Source organism: Canis aureus, chromosome 25 (assembly GCF_053574225.1).
Source record: "Canis aureus isolate CA01 chromosome 25, VMU_Caureus_v.1.0, whole genome shotgun sequence".
Taxonomy (NCBI): Eukaryota; Metazoa; Chordata; class Mammalia; order Carnivora; family Canidae; genus Canis; species Canis aureus.
The window spans coordinates 44313863-44334590 of record NC_135635.1 but is presented as its reverse complement, the minus strand read 5'-3'; the positions used below and the strand labels follow the sequence as shown (position 1 = coordinate 44334590).

Sequence of the window (20728 nt, the reverse complement as noted above, 5' to 3'; positions counted from 1 at the left end):
AAACAGGTATTTCCAATTTAAGATTATGCTGATCAAACACAAATTTTTTTTAATCTTAAATTTTCTGTATCTTCCTACTTCTACAAATAAGGTCTAAGCATAATGTTCTCAAATCCTTATTTTGTTTTAAATTGTGTTAAAGAAAGTATTATTTTTCTTTCCTTCTCTGCTTTCCTTCCTAAAGGAAATCACAGAATAACACATGACTTTGTAACTGAAGGATAGCATCAGAATTGGATTTTACAGCATACATTTGTAGCCATTTACTAAAACTATTTTTATGAGAGAGATCTTAAATAAAATTGGAAAATAATGGATAGACTAAGATCCTGTGTTAACCTAAGATAGACTCTCAGAGAATGAATAACTCAACAATAAGAACGATACTCATCTGACTGACCTATTAGTTGGTTGTGGTATTCTCAGCTGATACACATACTCTACATTCTAGGCTGGGAAATGGCAGGGAACAAGATTTTCTCAAGTCAAAAGAATTAAAACTTCATATATGAAAATGGGAACTTTGAACAAAAAGCAGATTATCACTTGTGCTGAATTGACCAGGTGGTGTCTGTAGATACTAAGTTTCTCTCGGGCATTTTGCTAATCAGTACAACCCCTTTCCCCTCCAGCTATCAAGAGCCATAGTAACAAAAGCTCAGGAGTAGCTAATGTTTACTGGGTGCTTACTATATGCCAACTCTGTTATAAGTGCTTTGTACATATGACCTCTCTTTAGTGTGGCAGTTACGGTTAAGTATCATCAACAGCTCTGGGAACTGACACAGAAGTAACCTGCCTGCAATTATAATTTTGAAGGGATGGAACCATATTCCAATCAAGGATTCTAACCCAGAACCCACTTTCTAAGCCATGATGTAATATAGCTCTCCTAAAATTCTGGAATAGCTTTCTCAACTAGAGAACCATAGTTTACAATCTTTGTTGTTGTTGTTGTTTTCTAAGATTTTATTTATTTATTCATGAGAGACAGAGACAGAGGCAGGCTCCATGCAGGGAGCCCAATGTGGGACTCGATCCCAAGTCTCCAGGATCAGGTCCTGGGCTAAAGGCTGCGCTAAACCGCTGAGCCACCAGGGCTCCCCAGCTTACAATTTTGTACCTAATCTATCACTTCTGCCTTCCTTGGACTTGCTTCTCCTAACACTCACCATGATTAGGGTAAGCGTTTTCTCACTTAAGATGAAAAAGCCTGGGGGAAGAAAATTGATTTGAGGCAAGGAATATAGAGTTCTGGATATGGATGGTTTCAGGTTGAGATGTCAATGAAATATCTGAAAAAAGGTATGAAGGAGACATGAAACAGATTACCATCTACTTCACTGGTTTGGACCTCAAAAGAGAATATTGGGTTGACATACACATTTGATGCGGTAAAACTCTACTACTACTACTAATGCAGGTATCTTTTTTTTTTTTTTTAAGATTTTATTTATTTATTCATGAAAGACACAGAGAGACAGAGGCAGAGACATATGCAGAGGAAGAAGCAGGAAGAAGCCTGATGCGGGACTTGATCCCGGGACTCTGGGCCAAAGGCAGGCGCTCAACTGCAGAGCCACCCAGGCGTCCCCAGGTATCATTTTTTAGCACAATTTCTTGATTCTTATCCTCAAATAAGTTTTTCCCTTAGGATTTCTCATCTTAGAAAATGAAACCACTGTCTGCTCAGTTGCCTAACGAAATTGGAGAATCATCTTTGTTCTTCTCCTTCATCTTTACCCATACATGCAATTCACCAAGTCTTTTAGTTTTATTTGCAAATGACATTCTAAATCCATCTACTTGTCTCTATCCCCACTGCTGCTATGTAATTTACCTATTTCTTAATTTACAGATTCTTGCCTGGACCAGGAATCCACATAATTTTGCTTGCATGCTTCCTCAAAGACTTTATATAATTCTAACTTGATATTTATTTTTTTAACATTATAAGTTTAAAGAGTTGCAAAGAATATTTCTTAGGTATCTAAAAAATTGTTTTTAAAAAATAAAGCATCGCTCTTTTTTAAAAAAGTATCCAATTAAATATAAAATACTAGGATGACAATATTCACTTTTATCTATTTAAAAACTGTAAAGACAAACTATTCTTTTTTTCCAAGATTTTATTTATTTATTTATTTATTTATTTATTTATTTATTTATTTATTCATAATAGACAGACAGAGAGAGAGAGAGAGAGAGAGAGAGAGAGAGGCAGAGACACAGGCAGAGGGAGAAGCAGGCTGTATGCAGGGAGCCCGATGTGGGACTCGATCCCGGGTCTCCAGGATCATGCCCTGGGCTAAAGGCAGATGCTGTACTGCTGGGCCACCCAGGGATCCCAAGACAAACTATTCTTAAGTAATTAAGAATTTTATGTGTTCCTTTTTCACTTTGACTTGGTATTTATGTTACATTTCTTCCTAAAATTTTATACTGATGTAATTTATTTTATGCTAGACTGTTTATATAAATCCTCTACTGTAATTTTACGAATCAAAGAAAGTTTAATTTCATATTTACAAAATTTCCTGTGGTCATAATCTATTAAGAAATTCAAATTGAGGGCAGGCCCAGTGGTGCAGAGGTTTAGCGCCGCCTGCGGCCCGGGGTGTGATCCTGGAGACCTGGGATCCAGTCCCACATCCCATGTCAGGCTCCCTGCATGGAGCCTGCTTCTCCCTCTGCCTGTGTCTCTGCCTCTCTCTCTGTGTCTCTATGAATAAATTAAAAAAAAAAAAGAAATTCAAATTGAGTGATCATGACAATTAATAACAATCAAAACATTTTATATTTTGAAGGAATACTATTAAATATGAAAAGTAAAATTTTATTAAACTGTGTCTTAACATTAAACATATTTACCTTAATGAAATTTATGGTATTTTTATTTTATTAGTTTATATATTCCTTGATGAATATTACTTATTCAGGGTTCAGTATCCATTCTATCATATGCTTCATTTTTACAGGTGTAAGCACTAAGTAACCTTTATAAAAATACATAGATAAGAGGGCAGCCCCGGTGGTGCAGCAGTTTAGCGCCACCTGCAGCCCAGGGCATGATCCTGGAGACCCTGGATCGAGTCCCACGTCAGGCTCTCTGTATGATGCCTGCTTCTCCCTCTGCCTGTGTCTCTACCTCTCTCTCTGTCTCTATGAATAAATAAATAAAATCTTAAAAAAAAAAAAAAAAGAACGGAAGGAGCTTTGTTATAGCAATATATCTCAATTTTTTGCACTCCTTCAGAATTATATGCCCCAAGTCACACAGTAGCTTATCGTTAAAAATTACTTAAAATCATCAGCTGGTAACTTAATCAAGCTATCCTTCAATTCTATTGAAAAGAAAGAATTATAAACAATCTAACTTTCCGATCCATCTTCTTAATACCAATATTTGGATCTATCTGTTTGTAATTGCTCCACAGAGGTTTTTTTTCCTTCCCTACAAGAATAAAATACTAAGATTCAGGAGAGGCATGCCTATTGTAAAGTGAGGGGTGCACACTGTGAAAAGGGAAGTAAAAAAAGAATCTGCTCATCTTAGGTGCCTTCTGAGGCAGATCAATTTTAGAAGCTGAGGACCTGTGGCAGTGCACTCTTTTGGAAAATGTTTGTGCATCTCCGGGTATATGTGTATCTCAATTTAAATACCTCTGGCCTAGGCTACTCTAATAACTCATCTGATCTTGCTTCCACTATAAGCCTCGTGGAATCCATTTTCCAACTAGTGGCCAGATGGTCTTTTAAAAACACAAATCAGCAGATGTTATGCACTGATTAAACCTCTTTAATGGCTTCCACCATTCTTAAACATAAACTCCTGGCCACCCCTTACTAAAGCCCTGCATGCCTTTCACTGCTCCAATCCCCCCCCTCCTGCCCCCTCATACCAGTTGTCCTCACACATGCCCAGTTCTTCCCACCTTACTATCGTCAAAAACACTGATTCCTCCCTACTCCTCACATGGCATGCTTCTTAGCCTTCAAGACCCAGGTAAATGTTACTTTCTCAGAGGACCCTCTCTGAGCAATCAAAAATAGGTTCTAACCTCCCCCAAATTCCACCAAATAATATATTGTCTTTTGCAGAAAACCTGTTCCTATTCTTTATAGCACTTTTGGTAACATGTAATTAGATGATTTTTTTTTTTTGTTGGATTAGTGTCTGTGATCCTCTGCAGACTGGAAGCTCTCTTAGGGGAGAAACCACAGCTGCTTTACTCATCACAATATATTACTCCAGACTACCACAGCACCACTGGATACTCGATAAAGATCTGATGAATGACTGTGCAAGCAAACTCATGAAAAAATTTAGTTATTTGCTTAAAATGCTTCAATAGTTCTCCACTGCCTTGAACATAAAATTAAATGCTGGAGTACAACATGAGACTAAATGATCAGACTGTGTGCAATTCCCACTCCCTTCCCTCCACCCTCCCATTCCTAGCTCGTGCCAAACATATTTATCCTGAACTATAGCTATTAACCACTACTTAAAGTTTCCTGGATATTTCCAGCATTCACATATGCTGGCCCCTCTATATGGAATATGGTGAATATCCTTCCACCTTCTTTTTGCTTATTTCCTTTTAAGACTCACCTCATGCATTATCCATCTCTTCCAAGAGGTCTTCGATGCACCTCTCCGATCTGGATTACATGCCTGTCCTTCCTCTTCTACTCTTTTTTTTCTTTTTTTAAGATTTTATTTATTTACTCATGAGAGAGAGAGAGAGGCAGAGACACAAGCAGAGGGAGAAGCAGGCTCCATGCAGGGAGCCCGACGTGGGACTCGATCCTGATCCCGGGTCTCCAGGATCAGGCTCTGGGCTGAAGGTGGTGCTAAACCACTGAGCCACCCGGGCTGCCCCTTCCTCTTCTACTCTTAAAGCTCTCTATTCAGATCACAACCATGACACTTATCAAACTGAACCATATTTTAGGTTCATTTTTCAGTGTTTCCATATAAACTATGAACTTCTTGAGACAGAGGTTGTCTTTATTACCTATTTCCAGTGCCTAGTGTAATATCTGGGAAACTACAAGATATTCAATAAATGTTTGTCAAAAGAGTAGGATTACTAAAAGGGTCATTATTTATTTTCTGAGCATCACTACCATTTAATCTAAAAATGAGAAATATAACTTACTATAAGTATTCAGATCAGTACAGGACTATGTTATATGGCCAGATAATAAGCTATCAACTCTGGGAACAATTAAAAGAAGGCAAGCACACACACACACACACACACACACACACACACACACAAAAGTAAGAGGGCAACAGAAAGGATTGGAGGGTACAATTATAACTTTATTAACACACATTACCGTCTATAGGCTACTCAGTTACTAGTGATGCTTCACTAGTGGCGACTTGTTTTGTTTGAGAAAGTATTTGGGCATCCTGGTGATAAATGACATGTAACCAACTGGGTAGATTCACAGCCAATAGAGAATTTAATAAATCTTTAAAGAGTAAAAAGATGGGACACTTGGTGATTGCCAATTGTAGTCTGCACCCCACTCACTCATGTACTTTGCTCCACTTCCTCCACAAGTGTGTCTGACAAACCAGATGTGGCTGAGGATAAGAAATTTGACTAAGCTGAAATGAAGAAGACAGAAACACAAGAAAATAATCCACTGTCTTCAAAACGAACAATGGAATAGGAGAAGCAGGAAGTGAATCATGATGAAGCATGTGCCACCAATATGCATTCCATTAGCACTGCCTTCTTATTTTACTTTTTTTTAGCTATTTAACTTTGTAAGATGCAAAGAGGCTGGATCAAGTTTAAATGACTATACTACCCATTTTCACAATAAAGAATCAAGAACTACAGAAAGTAAAGGCCAAGTCTGGCTCTCCCACCTGCCCATCTGGCTGGCAGGGAAGGAAAAGAACTTGAATGCTGAAGAAAGAAGTTGGGTACTCTGTGAGATCCAGAGTAAAAACCAAGTGAGTCCAACGTGTCCTGTTAGGCTGTAAAATGCCATTTAATTAGAGTGCCATTTTTTGTTGTTGCTCAAGTGATTTTAATTATTAAATGCACAATATTTAATATGCAAGTATCTGGGGAAAAATCTTTAGGATATAATCCTAAAAAATGCTCAGTGATCTAAAACTACCTGTAAATCATAGGTAAAACCTTATGATCTTCTGGGTCAAAATTTATAAGTAACATACAAGCCAAATAACAACAAAATAGTAATTTAAAAAATGAGTACCACTATGAAAAATGAATGTTGAAAAATAAAAGAATTCATGAGCAAATTTTAGTTATATTGAAAGGATATATCTTTATCACTGCTCAAAACACTAAGAAATACTCTTTAGGAACAGATACAAATCCAGCTTATTGAGCCATAAGAAAATGTCTTATTACTTTAGAGGCATTTTTTAAACTTTTAGTTAGCAATGTAGTTGCAAAAGACTTCAAAGAATAAGTTTACTCTTAGTGAAGATATTTAAAACATTCTTTTCTAGTAAAAAGAAAAAAGCATTTCAAAAATTTAAGTTTATAGCAGCACTGCTGAACTAATGATACTGCTTCCTACCTCCTCACAATTCTGAGACATAAAAGAATGAATTTTACTCTAGTCTCATTTTAAGAAAATGGGACTCACATTCAACAAAACACAAAACCTGCTAAAACTTGAGCAGAGACAAGTTTCAGAAGAAGAAAGTCCACATAGAAAAGTAGAAAGCGGGCAGCCCCGGTGGCGCAGCGGTTTGGCGCCGCCTGCAGCCTGGGGTGTGATCCTGGAGACCCGGGATCAAGTCCCACATCAGGCTCCCTGTGTGGAGCCTGCTTCTCCCTCTGCCTGTGTCTCTGCCTCTCTCTCTCTGTGTCTATGACTAAATAAATAAAATCTTTAAAAAAAAAAAAAAAAAGAAAAGCAAAGTAAAAGGAGCCCTTGGGCTTCCCCTGAAGGGATTATCCACTTTCATCTATTTGCCCACACAGGTTATAGAACATCTTCCCTCCTTTTTTTTTAAAGATTTATTTATTTATTCATAATAGAGAGAGAGGCAGTGGTATAGACAGAGGGAGAAGCAGGCTCCATGCCAGGAGCCCGATGCAGGACTTGATCCCAGGACTCCAGGATTGCGCCCTGGGCCAAAGGCAGGCGCTAAACCGCTGAGCCACCCAGGGATCCCCGAACATCTTCCCTCATGAGATCATTATACAATTTCTTTATATTTTGGGCATGAGCTCAATATGGAGCAGCATATATTGGAAATAAAGAAACTATAAGGGGATCCTATAAGAAGAAATGTTTTCTTTTGTGAGTTTTTCCTCTCAAACTTTAAAAGGCGATGTTTTTTATTTTAGTAAGAGAGATTATTCCCAAACAATTTTACTTTGCTCTTTAAGAAATCAAGAGATACAGATATCCTTCCCTTCTAACAGAGGGAGTTATTTCTTCTCAGAGGCTAAATTTAGGTAAGAAGACAGATAATTTCTGGACCTGAGTAAGATAGTAAGAATAATGTCCCTAGCCAAAAAAAACTTTACCCATTTAAGATACTTCAAATGAATATGTGTAGATTACCTTGGTATTACAATATACAATTAATACATATAAGTAAAATTAACAGTGGAGTTAGAAGACAGAAAAACATAAAAATAAGAAAAGAGAACAGAAGATGACAGAAAGAGGGGACAGTGATGAAGGTCACATGGCCTCAGAAATACAAACATAAAAGCAGCTTTTTCATAGCTTAAACCAATTAGGACCCAAATGACTGGTCTCATGCAATATTTCACTCAACAGCTTCAGATAGGCAGTGAGTAGCAGAATGGTAGAAAGATAAACAGGAAGAGAGAAAGAAAAAAGCATGCAAATAAAAGCAAATTATATATAGCTACTTTGGAAGACAGTTTCACAGTTTCTTACAAAGCTAAATATAGTCTTACCATACAATCCAGCAATTCTCAGGTATTTACCTAAATGAGTTGATAATTTATGTTCATACAAAAACCTACACATAAATGTTTATAGAAAGGCTTTATCCTTTATTGCCAAACATTGGAAGTAATCAAGATGTTCTTCAATAGGTGAAGGAATAAACAAATTGTGGCATGTCTATACAATGAAATATTATTCAGAAGTAAAACAAAATGAGTTATCAGGCCACAAAAAACCATGGAAGAACCTAAAAATGCATATGCTAAATGAAAGAAGCCAGTCAAAAAAGGCTACCCACTGTGTGATTCCACCTACAGGACATTGGAGAAAAAGAGAAACTATGGAGACAGCAAAAAGATCAAGGATTGGGGAGATGAAGGAAGGATGAATAGCTGGAGTACAGGGGAACTTTGGGGCAAACTATTCTAAATAATACTGCAATGGTGAATACATAACACAATACATTTGAATACAATACATTTGGCAAAACCCACAGAACTGTATGAGATGAAAGTGAACCAAAATGTAAGCTATGGACCAGTTAATAATGTATCAATATTGGCTCATCAATTCTAATAAATCTAGCACAGCAATCCAATATGTTGACAATATGGAAAACTTAGGTGAAGGAAGGAATATATGGGAATTCCATGTAGTTTCTGCTCAACTTTTCTGTAAACTAAAAAACAAAACTGATCTAAAGTAAGTCTATTATAAATAAATAACACATAAATATATTAAAATCTACCACCAAGAAAGCAAATGATAACTACTTCACACAATAATACATTTTTTAATGTGTACTATCAATTTATATGTCATAGTTACAAGATGTATTATTGCCAACATTTCTATATGATCCCCAATATGTCAAGCAGAAAGAACTCTGTACAGAAAGAAAAAATAGGGACATTTTGAAAATGAAGGTAAGAATACAAAAAAGGTAAAATCAAGATAAAAAAATACCTCTTCACCTTGGAACAATGACTGTAACTATCCCTTTTCTGAAGCTCTCTACTACTACCCAATCTCTATTTAACTGTGTCTCAGGAAGTATTCAAGTAAGAAGTGGACAAGGCATTTATATAGGAACAGGGCACTAAAAGACACTACAGACTGTGAAAAGTTCCATTTTTCTTCAGTTTCACTAGTAAATGTCAGTTTGTCTTTCTATACTAAGCACTAAAGAAATCATATCCTCATACTAACACAGTTATGGAGGGACTCCCTTACGGCACATATTACAACATGTCTGCTTTAAAATGTACCCTTCGGGGACCTCCGGGTGGCTCAGAAGTTTGGCACCTGCCTTCAGCCCAGGGCATGATCCTGGAGTCCTGGGATCGAGTCCCACATCAGGCTCCCTGCATGGAGCCTGCTTCTCCTCTGTGTCTCTGCCTCTCTCTGTGTGTGTGTCTCTCATGAATAAATAAATAAAAATAAAAAAAATAAATAAATAAAATAAAAATAAAAAAATAAAATGCACCCTTTCTTGCAATGCAACTACCTTAACACATAAGACCACAGGGTCTCATCTTGGGGGTTTCCCAAAAGATTCAGGTTGCCCTCTCATTGAATTTTTCACCCTTCTGGCATGTATATTTCTCCAACAAAGAAATGTAAAGGAAACAATACCTGAAAAAATTAAATGTCATGAATCTCTGTAAGGGAGATTCAAAACCTCAAATCAGGGCAACCCTGATGGTCCAGCGGTTTGGTGCCGCCTTCAGCCCAGGGTATGATCTTGGAGACCTGGGATCGAGTCCCACGTCAGGCTCCCTCCATGGAGTCTGCTTCTCCCTCTGCCTATGTCTCTGCCTCTCTCTCTCTCTGTCTGTCATGAATAAATAAGTAAAATCTTTAAAAAAAAAAAGCAAAACCTCAAATCATACTCATATGAATTGAGATTAGAGCCTTCACTTGTTGAAACCATTTTTTCCATTAACATTTCCTATCTTTAGTTATCCTTTCTAACAAAATGTTAAAAGCAAGAGTAGAGGAATCTAAAAGACACAGAAAAATATGTAAAACAAACACCACACACAGCAGCAGTAGAACTCTTCAACAAGTCACTTTGGGGATGAGGCATGCCACTCTGGTGCTCTCAAGTGCCATGATAACTATGTCTGTCATACTTATTATTAACCTTGTTAATACCTTGTTATAATTTTAACTGCTCTTTCCAATAAGGCAGGGTATAAAATAAACTATCTGATATTTAAAATTAACATTTTAACTCAGAAATGTTTGGCTTTCCCATTCAAATTAAAAGCAGGATTGTGACCAGTTTTGCAATAAACAGACAAGTTCCATTTCATCTCACCAGATACATGAGCATATAGCATATACATTTTACTAACGCAGAGACTTTCAACATGAGTCATTCTTATGCAATCACATTTCAATTCTTATTTAAGTCTTGATACTTACACCTGATGAAGTGCTTCTGAAACCCTATAAACACATGTACAGTTCACCTAAACTATACTGGTTGGGTTTTTACCTTTGGTTTAACCAGCAGCATTGCCAGTAACTGTATAAAATTGCAGACCTGTTTTTCAGCACTGGTCCTGGCTGACTCCTCTTGTGCTAGCACCATTTCTCGCTCTGCAGTTATCTGTACACTCTCTCTTAGTGCTTCTTCCAGCTCTTCAATCCTGTCATCCTTCTTACGGAGACTGTCCTAGAAAACGATGGAAGACTAAGTGAAGTAGACTAATTTGTTAGCCCAGGAGAGCCTATTTATCAAGAAAGGATTATTTGCTTATTAAATATTCTTCCTTCAGAAAAATCCAGGCCAGAAAAATATCTTCACAGAGGAAAGAACAAGGGAAGAAAAGAAGTATAATAAGAGGTTGAAAAAGAATATTACTAAGAGCAAAAGGTCGAGTTAGTTAAGCAAGACAAGTTTGTGATGGATTTGTTCTCTGTAACAGAGAGAATAAAACTGTGTTAAGCAGCATAGGCAGCAAGAGCACGATTACTTAAAAACACAAAGCTGTTTTGAACTACTTTCTAAACTGGGCTTTAAGCCAGCTTTGATGAAGCCTAAGTAATAAGACTCAATACCAAAACATTCTCTCTCTCTCCAAAGTTCAGCCTCGATGAAAAAGTTAAATAAATAGCATGATTTTTTAGGTTATATTCTTCATACAGACAATTGTTAGCAAACTAATTTAGAAATGAAAAAGAAAGTGATTTTCTAAATGATTTCAAGATAGCAGAGTTTTCTCTTAATCTCATATGAGGAAACTAAAAATGGATATAACTGGTTGGGCTAAGCATGAATAATTTATAGTCAGCCAACCAATTCCCACTATCCTTGATATTTTAAATAAGCTTAAAAATTAACTCCTGGGAATGTAAATATGGATTTCTAGCAGAAAGACAATCCTACAGAACTTTAAGAACATGTAAGAAAGGAAAGATCTTAGAATAGAAAGGATACATGAAGCAGAATTCAAACAGTATTAAAAATAGATTCATCAGGTTACTATAAGCATTTCCTCTTGAAATTCTTCTAGAATGCAAAGATTAAAAATAAAATGCTGCCTTTTATTAATATAATTAAATTAAAAACAACAGAACAAGAGTTGATAAAGCATTCTCCAACTTTCAGAATACTTGTATCAGTAAAAGATTTATCAAAGGATTTTGTCTTTCATCTATGCAACTCTCATTTAATTAGACTGCAGTTCACTTTTATAAGTGCAAGGCACAGAAAGTCCTTTCTAACTCTGTCTTCAGAAATCCAGACTGGAAATCTGTCAAAGTTAAGTCAGTTTTTCCTTTGAGCACTGAAAGAATGACATCTTGCTATTTAATATCTTTCATAATAAAAAGTTGACACAACTTTTTTTCTCTCTGTTTTCTCAACTAAAAAAAAATGAGGTTTAAAAAAAAGAATATTCACATTTCAGTAATATATGTCATGTTCATTTTTTTTTAAGTGTTCACTCTTCTAGGAGAAAATGTTATAAAATACTGTGATTTAACCCTATAAGTAAGGTTCTATCTTCTACAGGGCAGTTTATCTATATAAAAAAAAAATACTCTTTCTTGAAATCTTAATGCTTCCAGGTGGCTTGCCATGAGCATGAGTGCAGCTTCCAAAATGGAAGTCACTGCTCAGGGTTTCTAAAACAATGTCAAGCAGAAAGGGACATGAAATGATTCTTATAAAAACAAAGATTTCTTTTGATTCAAAGAAAATGAAAGGTAACAGAAGGATCCCGTGGACAGATGCAATCATCAGTGAGTTCAGTCCTCTCAAAATCTCTGATGAATAACTATTTGTAGTACCGTGGGATTCTGAATTACAGACTACTATAAGCGAAAAGAAACATGAATGTTTCCCATTACCAACTGGTTGTGAATAACTCAGTATGATGTTTTTGTCCAGTCTGCTGTATTCTTTACTCTTAAACTGTCTTTGGGAGATCTCGCAAGAGGTTTTTGTTATTCTAACCGAAATTGAGGCCAAAAAACATATCCCAAATAACTTCCCAAAACCTATTTCAAACAAACAGGTTTATCTGCATTTCTGCATGGCTGAAAACCAGCTCTGTGGCTTTATCAGTAAAACTTCTTTAGAGAGAGGATACTTGGTAATTTGTCATAATGCAGATAATCACTACAGGTTTTCATACTGAAAGTTTTATCAAAACCAGTAGTAAAATCAGAGGTGGTTTTTTTTGTTTTTTTTTTTTTACTATTTAAGAAAAGTTTATTTTTTACTATTTAAGAAAAGTTTTCTGGACTTAATGGTAAAGCCTGGCTCAAAATCAGTGTGTATAATAAGGACAAAGAACAAAAGCCAACAAATACCAAAAATAAAAAGCAGAAAACTGTTAAATGATATTTATTAAATACTATAAATTACATAATTATAATACAGTCGAAAATCAATGTAAAACTAAGTGTGGAGCCATATGCTCTAAGAAAGCTGTATCAAACCAGGGTGGTAACAAGAGAAATGAAGACAGTGAATACTCTTATCACCTTCAACACCAACAAAGTTCGTAACTACTTAATCCATCTAGTGAGAAAATTTGGCTCCAGTTTTATTTTCAGAATCTTAATATCTCAGATATCTGCTAAGGTAAACCAAGGAAGTTTCCTTTATATTGAATTCCACACCTTGAATCTGTTTCATTTAATAAAATCCTGAGCCAATGCCAGAAATGAATAGAATCTTTTAGTTTTACAAATACTGGGGTTCTAAGCACACTACTAGATCATTATTTATAATTATCCTTTCTTGTTTTTATACTTTCAATGAAGACTAAGTACATTTTTCTATACTTAGACTATAACATGGGTATTCTATGTTTTTCAGTTTAGAATACTAGAGAAAAGATTTGAAGTTTTAGAAAGGCCAAAAATGATCACCCACAAAGAATAAAGTATAGGAAGGCACTGGAATTTTTTATGGAACACAAGGAATTAGAAGTCAACTGAAGTAATGCCTTCAAAATTCCGAAGGCAAGATGCTTTCTGATCTAGAACTCTATATCCAAACTATCAATCAAATGTAAGGGAAGAATGCAAAGTCCTAAAAAATTTACCTCACATCACAGATTCTCTCAGAAAGCTACTAGGGATGTGCTCCATCACTTTAAGAAGTCAACCTAGAAAGAGGAAGACATGGGACCCAGAAAAAAAGGGATCTACCACAAACAAACGGGAAAGGGAACCTTGAGGTTAATGGTAAGCCTAGAGAGTAAGTACAATTCAGAGGAAAGGGCAGAAGCTCAAGGTAAGATGTTTCCAAGAAAAAAAAAAGTGGATGAATAGATTATAAGGTTAATAAAATAAGGGATGATGTATTCTCTAACAGTACAACATCGAGAGAAATGTTATAGTAGGAGAAAGGAACTTGGGAATAAACTGGTGATATGTATACACATAAAAAATCCAAAGCTATTATTGCACCAGGAAAAACTATAAGTACGGGAAAGGAAATGTAAGCATAATATACTATATGCCTGAGACATAATAATGTAAAACTTGTATTAGAAAGATGGAAGAAAGAGGAAAGTGTGTGTGGTAACTTGCATTGAAAGGCTAATTCCTCATCATTCAAAGTAAGAAATCATTAGATAACTATCTAAATAAAAAAATAAGAAAACAGCAGTATAAAAATGTCATTTGGAGAGGTGGAAGTAAACTGCAGAAGAAACAACCAAAAAAGGTGAAAGCATCTTATCTTAGGGGAGCAGGAATCCAGGTAAGACAATGAGATAGAGGACTAGCACTATTTATTATAAGCCCTATAGTATCACATCACTTCATAAATGATAATAATTATTGTTCAGAAAAAAATTCAAAATCAAATTTTAAAATGTTAAAGGAAAAAGCACATACTGCAAAATAATTAATAAGAATACATGAATTTCTGGAGGGCCCCTGGGTGGCTCAGTGGGCTAAATGTCTGCCTTCAGCTCATGTCATGATCCCAGCATCCTGGGATCGAGCCCCAGATCGGGCTCCCTGCTCGGGGGCGGGGGGAGGGGGTCTGCTTCTCCTTCCCCCCTGCTCTTGTGCTCACTCTATCTTGCTCTCCCCACTTCTCAAATAAATAAATAAATAAATAAAGTTTTAAAAAATAATACATGAATTTCTGGAAATAATTATAAATGCAGTGACTATTTCAGGTATGGATACTCTATAAACACATGGGTTAACTATTTACTGGAAAGAGAATAGACTGGGCAAATACATCTCAAGACAGGGCAAATGGCGAAAAAAATACATGAATTTTAAGTCACTTTTCCTCAGTTTTTTATTCAAAAGTTGAAGTTCTTTATGCCAATAATTTGCATAGCAGGTCAAAATTATGAGAAATTCTTTTCAGTCTTTAGGAAACCAGGTAATATTCTAAATAACATTTTTTAAAGAGATAAAATATTGCAATAAGTTCTGCTATTACTCTGAAAATACCTAAAGCTTAAATATGCCAATAGCATATGTGTAAGACGAAGTACCAAGCCAAGAGCTTTGAAAACTGTCCCCTATCTCCCCTCCTTTGCAAATAGTTTTTTTTTTTTTTAATACCTATGAATATAGTACTGAGTAGATTTCAGTGATAGTTTGACAAAATTCTACAGACAACATAGCTCATTTACATTGAACTTACTGGTGTATTTGGGTTTGAAGGAAGAGAAAAATCTCGTAATCAATTCGATGCCAATACATGGTTACTACCCAAATTCTCTGAATGTATGTGAGCCAAAAAAATATCAGTTAGTAAAGAAGTATAGGACTTCAGAAACTGCAAAACACAAAAGAGTCGGTATACTTCTACTCTTGGTAAATAGAGGCTAGAGAAAGTAAGGGGATGTGCTGAAATGCCCGGGAAGTGTTTCAGTGGCTCCAGTAGTGACAGTGGTTACACCAGCTATGTCCTAAGGCTCCAGATATATGCTGCACACATTTAATTATACGCTCTCTTTTAAAAAGTCCACATTCACCAGTCTTCAAGATAAATCATGAGGTAGTCCTGCCATTCTAAGTCTGTAATCCCAGAGAAAAGTACACAGAACCTCTAATATCCCTAAATCCTTCTATTCTTAGGATATTCCACAGCTTCGAAGGATCTGAAGTATTCAGAAAATAGAGGGTGACTTACTGGAAACTAACTATAGACAGAGATTAAAGTTAAGGTATGACTGGCACACTTTAGTTTGTGAAAATCATTCCTGTTGCTTATATGTATTAATGACTTCTTGCTTTAGCTTGGAAAAAAATCCTAACTTCTCCAACTAAATATACTATTTGTACTTCCCAATACAGTAGCCACTAGTACATGTGGCTACTGAGCACTTAAATTGTGGCTAGGCTATATTGAAATGAGCTATAAATACACACTAAATTTTGAAGAAAGTACAAAAAAAGTGAAACATTTAATCAATAATCTTCACATTGATTATATGTTGAAATGATAATATTTTAGACATACTGGATTACATAGAGCATGTTACTAAAATTATGTTCCCTTTTGGTTTTTTAAGTGAAGCTATTAGAAAATTCAAAATTATATAATTATTTATTCTGGATAACACAGCAATAACTAGAACATGGTATAAATTTATCCCTTGGGGCACCTGGGTGGCTCAGTCAGACTCAGCGTCTGCCTTTGGCTCAGGTCATAATCCCAGGGTGCTGGGATCAAGCTCCACATCTAGTTCCCTGCTAGTGCTCAACTCACTCGCTCTCTGTTAAATAAATAAATAAAATATTAAAAATAAATAAATCATCTCTTTTCTTAGCTTACAGCCTATTAGCATACAGGTATGAGTTACATGGGTGAGAATTCTTATGGTAAACTGCCTCAAGTTCTAACAATCCAAAGCACTGACAATTACTGCAGTGATAATATTAATAAAACAAATTCAAATAGCATTAACTCTTCTGCCAACAGAGAAAACCAAACTGGATTTTGGAAAAAAAAAAAAAATCAACAGATGACATATCGCTTTAATACCTAAGATATAAAGTGCCTGTATTCGTTGTTCACTGTTATATAACAAGTTGCCTCAAAACACAGCAGCCTAAAACAATAGTGAACATTTTTTATCTCATACAGTTTCTGTGGGTCCGGAACTAAAAAACAGCTTAGCCAAACAGTTCTTGTTACAGGGGATCTCATGGTGTTACAGTCAAGATGCTAGTCAGGATTCAGTCCTCTGCTTCCACTTACACGGTTGGCAAGTTAGTGATAGCTACTGGCTAGGGGCCTCTGTTCCTCTCCACAGGGCTACTTGAGTGTCATTATGATATGGCACCTGGCTTTCCTCAAAGCAAGTGATCCAAGAGAACGAGGCAGACACATCAACATCTTTTATGATCTATCTTCAGAAGTCACATACTACCACTTCTGACATTTTCTATTGTTCATACAGACTAATCCTGATACAATGTGGGAGCAGACTACACAAGGGCTCAAACACCAGGAGGTAAGGATGATCTGGGGCCATCTTGGAAGATGATTATCATAGCACCCTAGAGTATACTTCCAGCCTAAGAAAACTGAACTATCAATGAAGCAATGAGGCATGAAAACAGTGATTATCAAAACTGCTACTGAGAGAAAAATACCTGTTAGGATAACAGGGTCTTTACCAGAAAGACACAGCTTTTTTAATGAGATTATATTAAGGTGGAACTGAATAACCCTAGATTTCCTGAAATAAATGTAAAAGGCAGACATTAAAGATACTTCACAAAATTAGGATATCCAATGGATATGAGATCAGCAAAATATACATTTTTTCAAAAATTATTTAGAATAAAACCTGCAATTGGATTGAGGTCTAATGAAATATTTTATGATTGATTCTGGTAGAAATGAAGAGTAATCCAACTTAATTTGTTAGTAGTTCAGTACTAAAGAATACTCAACAATATGCCAATCAATCAAAGGTGAACTGAAAAAAATCACTGGGTGGATGTTTAAAGAGCTATACATAATAGATGTTATTAATAAGTTTAGTCCTCACATTTTAGTGAAGTTCCTTTCTTTTGGGAATAAACACAGTTTTTAGGAAATATGAGAATAAAGTATTCCTGGTCCTATTGGCCCCCATGGACTAAAGACTCTCCTCCTTAAATTCTGTTCCCTTATGCATTTTCATTATAATTGATTTTACTCTTAAGGGGGAAAAATCACAAAATTTAGTGAAAAATAACAGCCTAATTTAAAATTACAAAGAGGGGGCCGGCGGCCGGAGCCAGCACAGCAAGAACCATGTTGCTTCTGAACACCTGCTCACTGGTACACCAGGGGTTGGAAAAATCACACTAGGCAAAGAACTTGCATCAAGATGAGGACTGAAATACATTAATGTGGGTGATTTAGCTCAAGAAGGGCAATTATATAAAGGTTACGATGAAGAGTATGATTGCCCCATTTTAGATGAAGACAGAGTAGTTGATGAATTAGAAAACCAAATGAGTGAAGGTGGAGTTATTGTTGATTACCATGGTTGTGATTTCTTCCCTGAACGCTGGTTCCATATAGTTTTTGTGCTGCAAGCAGATAACAATGTACTGTACAAAAGACTTTAAACAAGGGGTTATAATGAAAAGAAACTAAAAGACAATATTCAGTGTGAAATTTTTCAAGTTCTTTATGAGGAAGCATTAGCATCCTACAAAGAAGAAATAGTACATCAGCTGCCCAGCAATAAACCAGACATACTGTGTGCCATTGACAACTCACTCAAAAGCCTCTGGTGTGACAGGAAAAGAGCCTGCTTTATAATTTTAAATAGTTCATATCACTTAAAATGAAAGCAGTATCTTTAGAATTTTACTTCAACTGCTATAAACTGTTTGCACTCATCTCAACTAACAAAGACCAGTTTTCCTACCACTAGATCAGGTGCTGAAACCTACGTACTATGCCAACTACACTTATCAAATGAGGTCGCATTAGACCACTTCATTTGCAGAGTATAGGGTTCAAAGCAGGGGGTTTGCGTGACTAGTTTTGGGGGAATGCGGGAAGCTATCAAAGAATTCTTCATATCCTTGAATAAGAAGATTCCTAGAGTCGAATGAGATTAGGGCAAAAGCTGTGACAGCTGTAACATCAGGAAAATTAAGAGTTTGACTGGATTATAGCAAATCCTATACTACTACTAACTCTTTTAATACACTCATCTGAACTTTGCTTCTTGACATCAGCTCTGTCAACATCAACTACACAGCACTGCAGCTGTAAAACTCTAAGTCTCCACAGCTTTTCCTTCAAATCAAACATTCAATAGGAACAGCAAAGGCAAAACAAACAAAAAACCTAGAAATTTAAAAGTAATTTTTTGTTCTCTTCAAATATCACTCACAAAAGTAAAAGGAAAAAAGGTTCAATACTACAATAACAGAAAAAGAAATCACTTGACAATGACAGATCTTCATAAGCTTTTTTATTTGTCAGCAGCAGAAGGAAAGTCACTGCAGATCTCACATAGATTATCCAAAGTAACCCAGCCTCTCCTGTTCACCTGTCCCTTTTCAACTTGACTCTGCCTTGGTTATGGAGGTCATTTCTTTGGGTTAATATTAAGAGCTGCTTCCTTTGGAGTAACCCGTACTTACCAAAGAGGCTTTAACATGTTCTGAAAGATACTGATATTTTCCTTAATATAAAGAGACAGTAATTCTTTATTACCCTCCACCCTACTGCTTATTCTTCCTCCTTTTTCCCCGTCCCCCAAGCATACACACACATGCAGATTTTATGAAAATCATTCAACATGGCAGAATTCAATTTCCAACTACTCATATGTTTACTGGGGGGAAAAACTGAAGCCAGATGCACTGATGAAGTCAATTTTAAGAAAAGAAAGCTAGCCTAACACAGAGACAGAATTTGGTTATATGCACAACTACTTTTTATTTTAAAGAGATGTTTTGGGTTAAAGTTTAAATATATTTTCTTCCTCCTTCTGTCCAAAGTCCCTCAAATATCTCCGCTATTTAGAGAACTCTGTTACAAACCTTAACTTAAAAATCAAACAAGAGTAGATGGATTTTATGAAAGAAATGGACATATATACATATAAAATGGTGCTCTACATAAATAACTTTTACAGAGCATATAGTACCAATAACCCTTGCAGTGAGCCAGGTTCTTATCTTAAAAATTCTGGGAGCTGGGTATCAGAAACTTGAGCAAGGACATAGGGTTTTTTCCTAATCTTACTGCATGTCTCCTCTGATCGATAATGCTTATAAAAAGAACAAGCAAAACTTTTCCAAGTCTTTACCAAAAATTCCAAAGATAACCTTTTACTTAAAATAATAAACAACTGATGTGGTCTATAAGAGGATGACTTTTCCCTTGAGGTCTTGGTAAAGGGAATAATAACGCCTTCTAATGCTCTCTCTTAAAAACAAAAAGAATCTTCTCAGAGACTTCACTTTCCAAATATAAAGGGGAAGTTTCCACAACAACATAAAGGATTAAACCATTCATTTCATTGAGGTGAGGACATAGTACTAAAAATTTTGGTGCCAAATGTAACTTTAACCACTTATTATTTTTTTTTAAGGATTTTATTTTTTTATTCATGAGACACACACACACACAGAGGCAGAGACACAGGCAGAGGGAGAAGCAGGCTCCATGCCGGTGCCTGACGTGGGACTCGATCCTGGGTCTCAAGGATCACACCGAGGGCTGAAGGCAGCGCTAAATCGCTGAGCCACCTGGGTTGTCCCCACTTATTATTTCATGGGGAGTATTCTTGTATTAAGCTAAAAGGATTTGGCTTAACAGTTCCCATAGAATAGGGCTAACCTAACAGTAGGAAGTAGCTTTGTTAGGCTACCTACACATTAATATTATCAGTAAACATTCTTTCAGTACATTTCACTGGCTGTCAAAAAGAACTGAATTTTGGCCAGAGAGAAAAGTATCTAAAGAGTCCATTTCAACCACTGCTGAGCCTTAAAATGATTATGACTTGTTTTGCTTTTTTCTAAATGGTAAAAAGCAGCACAGTTTAGGCTAAAAGCTTTAGAAAATCGCACACAGGCCAATAATTTGAGTAGGTGCTTCATCTGCAGGAAAATCAAATTTTTGAAGTTAATTTCAGCATATTTGCACAAGGTTGTTAAAATGGATGCTAATTTGTATGTATATTTTTCCAGTATAATCCCTAGCTCCATTTAGTATTTGTCCGTAACATCCTAAAAATCTACCTATGTCCATAGTCTAGACAGAAAAAAGACCTGTCTTGCCAAGAAAAAAAAAATTAATTAAAGAAGAAAAGATGACATAGGATTA

The 20728-nt window shown here is 35.9% G+C and overlaps 1 protein-coding gene and 1 long non-coding RNA gene across 25 annotated transcripts in view; one reads left to right on the top strand and one right to left on the bottom strand.

The window, feature by feature from the left end:
• The window catches only part of ERC1 (ELKS/RAB6-interacting/CAST family member 1), a 534848-nt gene that overhangs the window by 282693 nt on the left and 231427 nt on the right, over positions 1-20728 (bottom strand). For 21 of the 24 annotated variants that reach the window (XR_013364494.1, XR_013364495.1, XR_013364497.1 and 18 more), the window contains one exon: positions 10487-10618. The exons of the other annotated variants lie outside the window; for them this stretch is intronic. Coding sequence is in view for 18 of the 21 variants with exons in the window: in XM_077871590.1 (XP_077727716.1) it covers positions 10487-10618 (132 nt within the window). In the remaining 3 variants the exon portion in view is untranslated. The remainder of the gene's footprint in view (positions 1-10486; positions 10619-20728) is intronic. 24 annotated transcript variants of the gene reach the window in all.
• LOC144297450 (uncharacterized) lies at positions 1445-17225 on the top strand. The gene is made up of 3 exons (XR_013364503.1): positions 1445-1597; positions 15511-15599; positions 16839-17225. It is a non-coding gene; the product is annotated as an uncharacterized LOC144297450 (long non-coding RNA).